This window comes from Manacus vitellinus, unplaced genomic scaffold (genome assembly GCF_001715985.3).
Source record: "Manacus vitellinus isolate BGI_N305 unplaced genomic scaffold, ASM171598v3 scaffold_12_pilon, whole genome shotgun sequence".
Classification (NCBI taxonomy): Eukaryota; Metazoa; Chordata; class Aves; order Passeriformes; family Pipridae; genus Manacus; species Manacus vitellinus.
Genome location: NW_021938949.1, coordinates 9,905,633 through 9,919,247, shown reverse-complemented (window position 1 = coordinate 9,919,247; position 13,615 = coordinate 9,905,633). Strand labels below are relative to the sequence as shown.

The 13,615-nt window shown below is 40.3% G+C and overlaps 1 protein-coding gene across 1 annotated transcript in view; it reads right to left on the bottom strand.

The window, feature by feature from the left end:
• Window positions 1-1,304: 1,304 nt before the first annotated feature.
• Window positions 1,305-13,615, bottom strand: part of BAIAP2L1 (BAR/IMD domain containing adaptor protein 2 like 1) — a 34,977-nt gene continuing 22,666 nt past the window's right edge. Inside the window, exons 4-14 of the mRNA XM_018067333.2 lie at window positions 10,374-10,435; window positions 10,207-10,278; window positions 9,913-10,050; window positions 8,536-8,688; window positions 7,962-8,129; window positions 7,129-7,279; window positions 5,769-5,976; window positions 5,394-5,468; window positions 4,922-5,075; window positions 2,751-2,791; window positions 1,305-2,211 (exon numbers count right to left, since the gene is read on the bottom strand). Coding sequence (XP_017922822.2) covers window positions 2,136-2,211; window positions 2,751-2,791; window positions 4,922-5,075; window positions 5,394-5,468; window positions 5,769-5,976; window positions 7,129-7,279; window positions 7,962-8,129; window positions 8,536-8,688; window positions 9,913-10,050; window positions 10,207-10,278; window positions 10,374-10,435 — 1,298 coding nt within the window. The 3' untranslated portion in view covers window positions 1,305-2,135. The remainder of the gene's footprint in view (window positions 2,212-2,750; window positions 2,792-4,921; window positions 5,076-5,393; window positions 5,469-5,768; window positions 5,977-7,128; window positions 7,280-7,961; window positions 8,130-8,535; window positions 8,689-9,912; window positions 10,051-10,206; window positions 10,279-10,373; window positions 10,436-13,615) is intronic.

Here is a 13,615-nt window from a genome sequence, read left to right as displayed (position 1 = left end):
GTGGGGCAGCTTTTGGCTGAGGGGATGAACGTGGCCGGGCTTATGGAAGCTACAACTGTTAGCGTACTCTTTCTAATGTAAATGTCATGTACAATCATGTTATTTGCTTCAGACCTGTTTTGTAAAGTGTGAAGAAATTTAGTCTCTTGCATGTAATTTAAACTTAATCTTTTATGAGCATGTGCATTGCAAAACATGAAAACCTGACTTGTTTTCCATGTTTAGTGGCACCTGTTGAAAACTAAATAAAACTGCTTTTCCTTTTGCAATCCTCAATTTGTGGCTGGATTATTAAGTATGTGACTGATGTGTCTGATAACACATAGTCTGGAAGCAGAGTTAGTAATCCTAGCTACAATGAAGGACAAACATTTGCCAGAATCTTTATGCTGATGATAAACCATGGTTTAAGGCTGTACTTGTTAAGGACATCAGATATTTGAAGGATGTTTTGCAACTGTACTGCCACTAGACTAACAGCCCCTCTCTGAAGGCACAGGTAATAACACACAGTCAGAGCCCTGCTTTAATTAGTGAGGGTTTTGCTTCATGCAGATGTGTTGGTTCACAGACAGCAGAACCTTCTGTCTGCAGCAGGGCCCTCCTCTCTAGAAAAGATAAAGCCGGGGCACTGCCAACCATGAGCTGCCCTCAGTAAAAGTTTTTACATGTTAGATATTTAATTCTGATACTGGATTATTGAAAGCTCATACAGTGTAGATTGACTTGCCTCTAATATGCTTTAGAAAATGGGCTCAGGTGTAAGTTACCCTTCTGAAAAGCTGGTGTTTCAAGCTGGGATGGTGGATATTTATGCAGGGCTCTAGTGGTGTCCTCGGCCTTGAACTTGAAAGGCAGTGTGAGAGGAGCCAGCACAAGCTCATATACTATTTTTTGATATTAAGTAACTGAAAGGCATTTCACATGACTTGAATTGACTGTTTATAGTAGTAGAAGTAGGCACCACAAAACGAATGATCCAGGGGATGCTGCAGGAAGCATGTACATATGTAAAATAGAGTGATTTGGAGTAAGGATTAATCACTGGCAGCAGTCACAATACAGACTTCATAGCAGTGGGAAGTATCCCCTGAGTTGTGCAGGGATGAAGCACCTGCTGCTGGTGCAGAGTTAGTTTCTAGCATTCTAGGCTAATTTCTGAGGTGATTGTTACTGTAGGAAAAGGCTTTTGGACAAGCTGGCTCTGCTGGAGTTACCACACCTGAGTCTGAGGTAACAAACTGCTCAGCTCTGCTTGTGGCTGAAGTTAAAAGCTCAATTCCACTTAGCTACTGCACTGTGCCAGCATTCAGGCCTTTCTTTGCTCGGCTCCCTACCCAAAACTTTTCCAACTTAAGCTGTTTCTCTTTTGGGAAGGCTGCAGTAATGGAGGAACTTCAAAGGCAGCTTTTTATATTGGCACTTGAGAAAAAATTGTGGCACTGCTTTATTATGACTTTTTATCAGACTAAAGTTTGACAACATGTTTTAAAAACAAAACTATCATTGAAGAATGTGTTAACAGTACAACACTAGACTGAAAATGGAGTTCTGTTAACACTTGAAAATTTGTATGTGAACATCAAGCAAAGCTTTACAAGTCATCTATTCTTAAAGGATAAATATTTATTTATAACCTAAGGTATCTTTCTTACACAAAATAATGTATAATCATTTATACAGGTGATTCTCTATTCTGGATAAGGCAGTTGTTACATTGTTCTGTTTGAAAAAAAAAATAAAATCACTGTTATCTTCTTTAGTAGGTGGCATATGCAGGCTTATATTCTAGAACTTACCATTGCAGCTTCCAAATAATGAATGCCAAAGATTCAGATCTGTGAGCTATTACTTACACTGATTCACTAGAGCATCCAAACTATCTCCAGCATTTTCACAAATCCTACTACAAAAAAAGGCATACTGTAAAATCAGCCCAGGTGCTCAAACACTAGCCCAAAGCAATTACCTCATTAGAAAGCAAAGGTTTTAACAAAACATCAGAGCTCCATTCCAGTATGCCAATATTGTACAGTAATTACATTTAAATAATTTTTTTAGGAGTTGAGATAGTAATTGTCATTACTGAACTGGTGTGGTGGTGAGGAAGAAGGTTGTGTGTCTGGCCCGTGTGTTCATCGGATAATCGGGGCTGATCTGTCGTTTGTTACTGTTGGTCTGAGTTTCACTGTTGCAAAGGGATTTTCTCCACTGAAAAGAAATGCATGAAGTTACTCATAGGCTTGCTGCAATCCAACCCCAAATTTAAATAATTCACCTTCTTCATAGAAGTTGTCTTCAAACAGTAAGTGATGGTTTGAGACTAAAGGATTCTGTGCAACTCTTAGTTTAACTTGAATGAGTAAAACAAGGTTACATGTGTGGATTCACTTTGCAGTGATTCAAAGTTAATGCCCAGTTAGATCTGGACTTTTTTAAACAACTCCCACTCTTCAAAGATTTTTGCTTTTAAACCTTAAAAGACAGTTAAGGAAGGTTGAGTCCTGCTCCCTGTCAAACTACTGGAGACCCACATTTTTCTGAGAAGGTCCTGTTCATCATACTTCACTTGAGGCCAACTCTTGAGAAAAGTGCAACCAATTTTATCCATAATGTTTTACCAGTGCCTGGGAAAGGTCCCAGAGAAATTAATGATAAACATCATTACTTTCCCTTACAAGAGATAAAATAATATAAGCTAATATAAAAATCAACACAAATAAATCAGTTTAAAAGTGTGAAAAATATACCTTAGAAAAGGTGGTTTTGTAATGCCATTCATGTTGGGTTTCTGTAAAAGAAAAAGATATTTACATAAGTTTATAAAGATATGCTACAGATGCCCTCACTATCCTGCTAAGGAAAAGAGACCCTGTCATTCAAGTAGGCTAAAATATTTAACCATTTAGAACAATTATTATGTGGTTCAGCTGAACTGAACAGGTTTCTCTCAGAACATCAAAGTTAGAAGGTTACAGTGGTGCTGTGAAGTAAAGGTAACCCAAGAGGTGGCAGTGTAGCTCTGTCCCAGCCTGCTCCAGGATGCAGCATTTCAGGTGGGACAAAATGGAAAACTGTTGCCTTTGGCAAACCAGTTGTGCTATGGAGGAGTTTTGGCAAACAGCTAATTCCTACTTTCCCCCCCGCCCCTTGCTTAATGATGTATTCTAAACTGGAAACTAATTGCTTCTAATCAGTGTTAGATAAAGCTCAAAGTGAAAATTGGAATATACATTTTTGCATGTAGAAGCAGGAATATGCAGTCACCTTTTATGGAGCAACTTGACTTGTGCCAATAATTTAGCCTGTATGGCCATTTTGGTTTTAATATTTTAAATTTCAGTGCCCAACCAAGGCCTATCAGCCTTTCCTTTCCAGGCACACTGGGTTGTACCAGCAGTTCCCACTTGCCATATTCGTGATACCACAATGCAGGTGAAGAAACCTCTATTTATTCAGGACCTCATTCAGCAGGGTTCTTAACTCACACTTGACTTGTAATTTCAATAAAACTGGTCATGTACATCAGTTGTAAATAGACTTAGACCGTGATTTAGGTCTAATTAGCCCTTAAAATTAATTAAAATGAACAAATACCTGAATTACATCTTACTGAACACCAACCCTCATCAAAACTTTGTCAACTACTAAGTCTTTTTTTGTTAGTTGATCTTGTTCTGCACAGTACTGTCCTCTGCAGCACAGCATGAACAATGTAACTGGCTAGAACCATTCCTCATCTTCTTGAAATCCTGAGCTATTTTTTCTGTGCAGTCTGAAACAAAAATAAGATGCCTTGAATCATTTCCTGCTTCTGCACGGAAGGCACAGTGAGCAGACTGTTTTACACAGTATGTAAATCCTGTGTGAGTCTCCAAGCCAGCCTGGTACAATGTTGGGCTTATTTCCAAAGCCTTGTGAGGCAGTGGGGGTTTGAGACTTGCACGGAAGCAGGAAAGACAAGGAAGCTCTGCAACTTCCCAAAAGAATGAAAATAAATAGTGACTTAGGAGCAAAAGACTTGGGTGCAAGTGCAGCAACTCCCCTCTACAGCCCTCGTGTTTTGTAAGGTAACAAGTAAGGTGGAGTCACAGTAAAAAGTTAGGGGGTGCCTCAACAAAAGTGGTCATTATTTTATACTCCAGAATCCCTAATTTATTTTAATCTTGCTTTCCATGTGGAAATTTAGATTATCAAAAAAGATGTGTTTGTTTTCCACTCTTAGGAGTTAGCAGTTTCCATTATTTTATATATATTAGGGGGTTTTTTTCCCTTCAGAATGTGATCTCTGCTTCAAGAGGCTTTTTGAAGAAAGTCTCAAAAACATCGCCCTTAGATACAGATCATCAAAATACTTAAATGAGCAGCAAGAAAAAACCTAGTAATTGTGTAATTTGATTAAATTAATTTTGAGTCAGTTTGAATGCTGACTTAATAGCTGAAATAATAGCATTGTGTAGCAGTATTTGTTCATAAAAAATGTATTTCCACTCAGCTGCATCTCTACTGAATAGACAGGAGTTAGTACAGCTCTCCCTCAGTGACAGCTGCAAACCCACCACCAACTTTTGTGGGGTTCCTGAATACAGAGTGCCCTGTGCCCCATAGCTCCAAAATCACTGAAGATGATGGATTTGTACTACTTTCTGTGAGAATTTCTTTTCATGTTTAACAGATTCTGTTGCTGAGAAGCTTTGCTATGCAGAATGTCTCTTACTACTGTCAGTCAATGTCCCTGAACAATCTCCCTTCCTGTCAGGATGGATGGGTTGAAATGCCCAAACTCCTGATACTCCTGAGCACAGCTGTGGCACAGGGCTGAAGTGGAGCACAAGGCAGAGGATTTCAGGGCCTCATTTAAGAGCAAGTGAAGAGGGGTAAGCAGGGTGGAACATTTGGGTTCCCAGCACGGATCACTCACCGGCCCTGCCGGCTCCACTCTGTCCGTCGGTGTTTTAGGAGCAGGACCTTTGGCAGACTCCACCTGTGAAGCCCCCAGGTAGTCTGGTGGTGGGAGGACAACTTCACCTTTCTCCACAAGATTTACAGAACTAACACTTCGGATTGGTGCAGGGCTGCAAGACAGAACCCAACAAATGCTCAGTTCCTACAATACATCTCTCGCTTATCCCTAGCACCAGGAGAGCACAAAAGGGCATGAGCTGAAAGTTAGTCATGGTGGAAAATGCCCCTGAAGTCAGTGGGACTCTGAATTACAGCTGTTCCAAAGCTAGTTCTTGGGTCTTTGTGTAACCATTAAAAGACATTCATGTAATCAAGCCCTCCTACTGCAGATTGTTAGAGGTGTTATTGAACCTCAAAGAACATAAGCACAGAAATAACATTTCTAATAAATGTTTAGGCATTTCTGCAAGTGCCACCCAAAATGTTACCTTGGCACAGGGGCAAAGGCTTTGTCTTCTAATTCTTCTAGTGGTCTCGTGTATGACGACGGAAACCATCCTTTTCTGTAATGAGAAAGGTTTTTTATATTATATACATTGGAAAGATCTTTCAAAAGACAACTTGGACTAAACCATAGACTGAACAAACTGAGATTTAATTTTTGAAGACTCGATTTCGGATGATGCCAAATTAGTGTGCAAAACTTCCCTAAAATAAGTGCATTGATTTTCCTTACAGAAATCCTCCAAGTCCCCCAGACAGCCAACAAAAAAGGTAGAAAACCACTTCCCATCTGCTAACAAAATCTGATGAAACTCGCTTTTCCTTCATGTTCCAGGTGGATAATATATTGATTATCTTACGCTCTGTTTGTGTCATGCTCCCCATAGAGCCAGCCATCCTTTTCCTCAGCTACCAGCAGTGTGATGATATCCCCCTGGGCAAAGCTGAGCAATGTCTTGTTGCTTCCAGCAGTATGTGGGAAGATTGTCTTCACTTTTTGCCTTTTCATTATATTTAGTCCCGTGGCAACAGAAGTTGAACGTGATAAACTGGCATCATCTGAATTCTCTGTCAAAAAAAAGGAACAAGAAGAAAAAAAAAGAAATTAAAGGAAAAAATTAGCCACACTAACAAAATTAAATACAATTAGAAGTCTGAAGGAAAAAAACCAAAGGAATAATCAAGTACAAATCAAGTTCTGAGACTTTGTACTTTCTACTTAGACACCTCTCAGTTACCTGCCAATGTTTCTTATCACCTTGAAGTTCTTAACAGCACGTGCATTTATATACACACACCCAGCATAATAAAGTTGGACCATCAGGCATAAAAAGTTCTGTAAGTTTTAACTGGCTACATTTTTCCCCTTTTGGCATGAAAAGTCCTAAACAATCACAGCTGTAAAAGAAAGGCCTTTGAAAATTTTCCATTATAAAAAGTAACTGTCTATAAAATTCAAGATTTCACTTTCAAATGTGCCTCCAAGGAGAGTTGCAGATACTTGGCACTTAGCAGATATTTAAACTAGATGTTTACCAAAGACAAAATAAAGGAGAGCTCAAAACTGTGCTATTTGGTTAGTACAATGTATTGTAAATGCATTTTCAAGGAAGAAATGCTGGAATTGCTATTATCACATTTAGGAGTTCTTCATTTCTTATGCTGTGAGCTAGGCTTAGTTCTTTCCCTTCCCTATGTCAGAGATAGTAAAAAAATAAATATATTAGAAACTTGGAAAATAAATCTTAATAGGATTTTACATTTCAGGAAAGGAACAGAAGACTGTGCTCATTTTGTCCCTTGTGCAGTCCTCCCTTACTGCTAAGTGCCCTTAAAGGAACCCACAGTGGGACTGGCAGGGTGTTTATGTTGTTTTGTGCAGTGAAACAATCCCTCGGGTGTATCCTGTTCAAAACTGCCGAGTGCCTTCTGCTGATAACACTGGAATTCATAAGAGCAGTTCAGTTGAGTTAATCAGTGACACACAGAAAGTGGTTAAAATAGAATCTACCTACCTTGACCTGCATTTTACTGCAAAAAATTCTCTTATAACACATCTCTCCGCTGTTATAAGAGGATCGTAAATGCTTTGTAAAGACCCCTACTCCTCTACACATCCTGGAATTCACCTCATTGTAGCAGTGGAGAAGCCCTGAGGTAATTTTTAACTCTACTGGATGTCATTCACACTTACCCAGTTTGCAACAAAGGGACACTCACCTGCTGAATGATTTAGTTTCTCAGAAGGTGCTTTGGGAGCTGTGGCAGGATTGTTGAACATATCAACGAGTGGGCTGGTGTAGGCCCTGCCTGTGGGAGCTGGGGGCACGTTGGATGCATTTTCGTGATGAGGATAAAAATCATTTCCAATCTGAAGTCACAAAAACAACAACATCAAAACACTGAGGAGACACAGCCATCACTTATTTGTTAGATTGAATTCTAGAGAGCAATGCTTAAATACTCCCAAATGATATATACTGAGACATGACATAAAGCCCACATGTTCCTGTGGAATTGCTGATAGGTTTGTAAGAGGTTTCTGTCCCTTGATAAACACTTGTTAGTGGGAAGGCTATGATAACCTTTTTTTCCCCCCACAAATAGCATGATGATCTCCAGATTTTTCTTTTCTAGAAGTTCACTGTAATCATTTAGAAATTCAGCAACTAATGGTAACAGAACATACAAACAGAAATGAGAAATTCAACCTGTATCTAATAAGCTAATAAGAATCAGGAAGGCAAGAAGGAAAGAAAATAGAAATAACGTTTTGTTTAAGTCTATTTTGAGCTACTGAGTATATAATTACTATTACTTACAGACAAAAATGTTGGAAATGGAATGGTTAGAACAAAAGCAGTCCTGAGGCTGGGCTTCTCCCTGCTGTACTGTGCATTTTTCCTGTAGCAGAGCTGCAGCTTAAGGATTTTGGTTCCATACCCAACCCAAGTATATTCCCACTGAGATGCATTATAGACTCCATACCAAATGTTTAGTTGGAGAAACAAAACCTAGTGAAGCCCCTCCACTCCCATCAGAGAACAACATACCATGGTATTTCTCTCTACCATTGGTGAAGGCTGCGGCGTTCCCGAGACTGGAGTGGATCCAGGTGTCCTTATTTCATCTATCATCATTCTGACTTTTTCAGGCACTTTGGTGGCATCACTGCAGGTTTCCTGCCACCCAGGCAGCTTGGATTTTAGGAAGTCTGCACACTGCATCCAAGTTAAAAGGTACTTGTCAGATATGCTTTTCCATAAAATTGCACAGACCTACTGGCTAACTTTCATTACACCAAACTGTTAACACCAGCAACATGGAAGTATTTTGTAGGATTTTTCTAAGCCATACCTCTTTGAAACAAATAATATGTTATAAAAAGGGACTCTCCTTTTGCAGGGTCAGATACCGGATTTAAAAAGTCACAACAACCCTTGATTTTTGCTATAATACATTTCATAGAATAGTGTATTGTAAACATTTTCAATGAACTGACCACGACACTTGTCTGGCAGTTCAGTGTTCCCTGGATATTTCTGGCAGTGTGATCTGTGTGCTGCAGGAGATACTGAAGATCTCCTCTAGGACTGGATTTCAGGAATTTCATTTCTGTTCACTGACCTGGACATGGTAGAAGTGCATGTGCTGGGTGAAGCTGCAGTGCTTGTCAACCAGGAAACAGAACCTTCTTTTTTCTTCAAGGAGAGCTTCTCTGCAGCCTTCTGCAATGAACCTCTGGATATCGCTCTGGCGAGAGCTCACCGTTTCCAAATACTGAGGAAAAGAGGAAAGACAAAATCCACATAGAGCCTCTGAGTTTTATTTGACACTATATCCAATTACAGAAGTAAACTCCAAAAGCCTTAGAAATAGCTTTTGGAAAGGTGAAGTCTGTGGCTCTGCTTCCAAGCCCTTCTCTTCTCCTGCACACACCTGACTTCCCTGAGCCCATCAGGTAAAGGTGTATTGTCCCTACAGGCATCAACAGCTTATTTAGGGGCTGGGGGGGGGGAAGTGAAGCAAAACAAGAAAGTCTTTTAGCCTCTAAATAAAACTGCAGTAGATAAGAACTTGGCATCAAAGCAGTGACTGTGCTGAGCAATTGTACAGTCACAGGTGTCTAATTAGACTAATTACCTTGTCTGCTCCACAGTGGTTCCTTTACTCACACAAAGCTCTGAGGAATCTCTACTTCATTTAAGGGGGGGGGGAAGTGAATGAACTAAAAAGGCTCAACTATATTTATCTGAGGTTACAAGGATTCATGGCTAAACTGTGATTAAATGCTAATCCTTGAACTCTCAGACCCAGAGCCAGAACTTTAAAAAAACAAACCTGTTATGAATGCAGGTTAAAAGATAGACACTAAGAAATAGGAGCTCCTACCATCTGCATTTACTGTACTGAGTTATAAACAAAGCTTTAATTGAATTTTAAAATAGAAAAATATGGAAAAAAAATTATTAGCTAGCACGAAGTACAAGTATTGTGCAAATAAAAGTATCAATGGCAAATATTTTCAGAGAGACACATGACAACCAGAATATGAGTCCTTAATTTTAAAATAGTTTGTCTTCAGTGCCCTGCCATTTCAGATTTCTCCTCAAGATGGCAATGCTGGATTAAAGGCAGTAGGAAAGGCAGTAACTGATAACACAGGTTGACATTGCCTACTTTGGGAAATAAATTTATAGCAAATTACTACTGAATTTGCATAGCTTAGCTGACTCCCTGTGTAAAACTCTGCAAGAAGGTGTAGCTACAAAGGTACTTAAAAACAAAAAAAAAAAGCAATTGACCCAGTGGTCAAGGGATGAAATCTAGAAACTAGAACAGAAGTCTCTGAACATGCACAGTGGAGCAGTGAGAGCTCAATTTCAGCTGGAATACATCCTCTAGGAGTGCCTTTAATACAAACCAACTTCCAGGAATCATTAACATTTTCTGTTGACCAGTTCTCATACAAAGAAAGAAACAAATAAGAGACAGTGCACTGACCTCCATTTCTTTATGCTCATATTTCGTTACATTTCGTGCTCCTTGGCTTTTCCTTCTGATTTTTTTCAGCTCAGCCTGAGACTTCTCTAAAGAATCCAGTTTGCTCCTGTGTTCGGTTTGGTACCTCTTTAGAGTTGCCTGCAATCAAAGCATTTACAACAGCTTGTAATGCCCTCAGCCCTGGAGCTGGGTAAGTGACTGAGGCACTTCTGCCATCCCTGAGATCTCTCACACCCACCAAATGAGTTCAGTAGACAAATAAAATAGGAGTTTTAGAATTGAATGTATACTTACAGTCATGTATTTCACATCCAGGTCTGTTTTCTTCTCCAGTTCAGATATAATTTCTTTATGAAATTTTTTGAACTTTAAAAACAAATGAATGAAGAGTTATTAAAAATTGGCAAAAGCAGTTTATAATTTCACAAGGAAAATGAATTTAAAAAAGTCATTTAACTTACACTCTCCTCTAGACTGTCATTAAGTTTCTTGTGTGTTCTTGAGATTTCTACCAGAACTTGGCCTGTTGATAAACATACAACCATATTGGTTTCTTTCATAGAGTTCTGAAGTTAGTTAACAAAGAGCAGTAATAAAATACATTTACCTAATATACTCATTAACTAGACTCTATTTAAGAGGCATAGGAAATTTCTTGCTGTTGCTCACCACAGCAGTTTAAATAAATAACTCACTCTGGCCACGGACAAACCAAGCAGCTCCTAAGTGATAGATGAATAACTAATCATGCATTGTTATGCAAAAACGGCATGGAGTGCCAGACAAAATAAATACTTCCTTCTCTCCAGAATAGCTCCTGTTGGTTTAGTAACAGCTTCTTTTCTTGCCAAGTCAGAGCATAGCACGGAGTTGTTACTGTACAAGTAGCTGCTCTCCCTTTCTTAGGCTGAAAATTAAACGTTGTTGTTCATTAAGTAACAGCACCTTCAGAATCAACAAAGTAACCTTTCCCTTCCCTCACAGCACACCTGCTAAACCAGAGGTGATGCACAAAGTGATGAATTCCCCCATTTTATCAGCGGTTGTGGCCCAACTGTACAGGATTAACGAAGGGCCAGGACAGAGCAGGTTTCTCAGCATCCTCTCAACAGATCCTGAGTATGCCAGCTCTGCTCTGCTGTCTTCCAGCACAAACTTAACCAGCTTACTCTGAACCGTGAGGAGTTAAAAGCTGAACTGGTTCATTTTACTTCAGGAGGATATAGAGGAAAAATCCCTCAGTCTTTGGGTGTGGTTCTGTGCACAAACCATCGTAAACTGTGGTGCAGCCCTGCGTGCAGCCACATCCCCCTGCCTGGGGCACATGGCCACATCATCCCCACTCCCTTCCTTGGTGGGGCACTGACACACGGAGTGTGTGCCAGCCTGGCCTAGGAGATTGCAACACACTGCTGAGAAGAGGAGTTGGAAGGGCCCTGAAGTGAAGTTTGTCTTCACCCAAATCAGACAACTGTTACCAGCTCCCAGCCAGGAGCCGTTACAAAACCTGGAAGTGCCAGGGCCACAAGGAGAATCCCAAACTGGGCTGCATCTGAAAGTCTCGACTGGAGATGTGTTTCCCTGGCATTCCATTTCCACAGCAAGACTGGCAGGTTCAGTTCCACAGCTGGTTCCCTGGCACACCTCCTCCAGTAATCCCTCTATCCCTCTATCAGCCTCGCAGGTGTCCCACCTGTATTTGCCACACAGGTGCCTGCAGTATTTAAGCTACAGTCGTGCTGTCCTAGTGCACAGGCAGGGCTACAGAGCAATCCACAGCTCTGAAACTCCTGCACATGGCTGGCAGTCACTGCATGGGACTCTGTGTCCCTCCTATTTGTTATTTTACACAATTCCAGTTTAGTTTCTTGAGTTAAAAAAGAGAGGATGCATTAACTGCATGCTGCTGTACACATCCTGTTTTCTAGCATCCGTAGTCTTTGAGAAGCCCTGAGTGAGTTAGCAAAGACTTATCATCCCATAATGCTCAGAAAAGCTCCCAAAAGATTAAAAAATTTGGCTTGATAAAATGAATGACAGACCTCTTCATGAGAACCTTCTCATCTTCTCCTTTCTCATCTCCACAAACATCCAAACTTGTCTCCCCACAGTGCAGGTTGGTGATTTGGTAACCTCCCCACATAAGGCAGAATCATTCCTATAGTGCCTGAGTATGTTACCACCTTTCTCCCATTCTCAAGTTACACCACCTCAAGATTTTAGTTTCTTTGAAACGAGAACCCTATCTCCTGTGTATGACACAGCAGATATTTAACTGAATAATGCAAAATGTGGATCTGCATTATTGTTTATGGGGAAGCATGAAGTGGTTCAGGAAGAAACACAGATCTCCTGAATTTTCAGGAATCTCTCTTTGCACAGCAGACTACAGAAGACTTAGAAGAAAGAATCAGAACACAATGATATCAGACAACCCCTTGACTAGCAAGAAAAAGGAATTTGCACACAGGATGGGAGATGGCAAAGACAGAGGGGTGCTGTATCTTTTCAAAAATATGTATAGTTTCTCTGGGTCCTTTTGTCCAGCCAACAGAGTGCTATGCTTTTTTTGTTCCTATTTAAAGTTGTGGTGACTACAGAAATATAAATACCATAAGAAGAGAGAGATGCTATAGTAATTAGTTGCTCATATGCAATAGAAAAGTAAATACAATGTGGTTACACAAACACGTGAAGTAACGGACCTGAGCTGTGTTATTTTAAGGCTATAGAAGTGAATACACTTTAGTCCACAGTGTTTGTTTCACCAACTCAAATGAAATGACACATTTTAGAATCTAAAGAGCTTTTAAAGTTAGAAGAGTTTTGTAAACACTTATCTACAACTTAAAAAGGAAAATGTTGTTACAAGAAAGCAGGAAATATAATCAAGAAATACAAATAAAATTACAAAGTTTGTGTGGTTTTACGTATGCAGACTAGAAAGCTATTTGGGAAGCTACAGAAATTCCGGGTGAGAGTAGAAATGGCCCTCAAAATAATTACCCTTATAGATTTTTGTACTTCTAAAATGAACTTATTCTGCCTCTTTGTGAGAAGTAAGTTCTGAGCCAAAGCAGAGCACTGAGCTAATCCTTGGCAAGGCCAGCGCAGCCACCGCGGGCGTTCCGGGCGGGGACAGACATCCAACAACGTGGGGTATTGACTCAGCTCTGCGTGGCTCCCTCCCTCCCTCTCCCCTCCCTCTCCCCTCTCTCCTGCCCTGCCCTGCTCCATAAAACCCCCATTCACCTGCGGCGGCCGCGCTGGAAAACCTGACGCGCACAGGGGTTATTTTTGTCTCCTGAACTGACTGCAGCCTTCAAGGCTTTCGGCTTTGACTGCTTGGGTAGAAACAGGTTTGTTTTTTTTTTCGTCTGTTACAAAAAATACTGCCAAAACATGTCCTGAGGAGAACTTTAGAAACTACACTTCCTTCTGAATGGTTTGTGCTGGATTATTTCAGGGGTTTATTTTAGAGTGTTCTAGACCACTTTTAAACAGCGTGTTTGGATGACAGTGACTGTCTCTCTCTCTAATTGCATTTTCTTTTTCTCTCAACCAAAGACTCCCTGTACTGTGTATCAGAAAACCCACTTTAAGCTGAGATCTCCTCCCTGCTACTGGGAATCCACAGGCACTCCATGTACTGGCTCCCCCATTTAATTAATTTCCTCTTTCAAAATGTTGATTCAAAATGTGA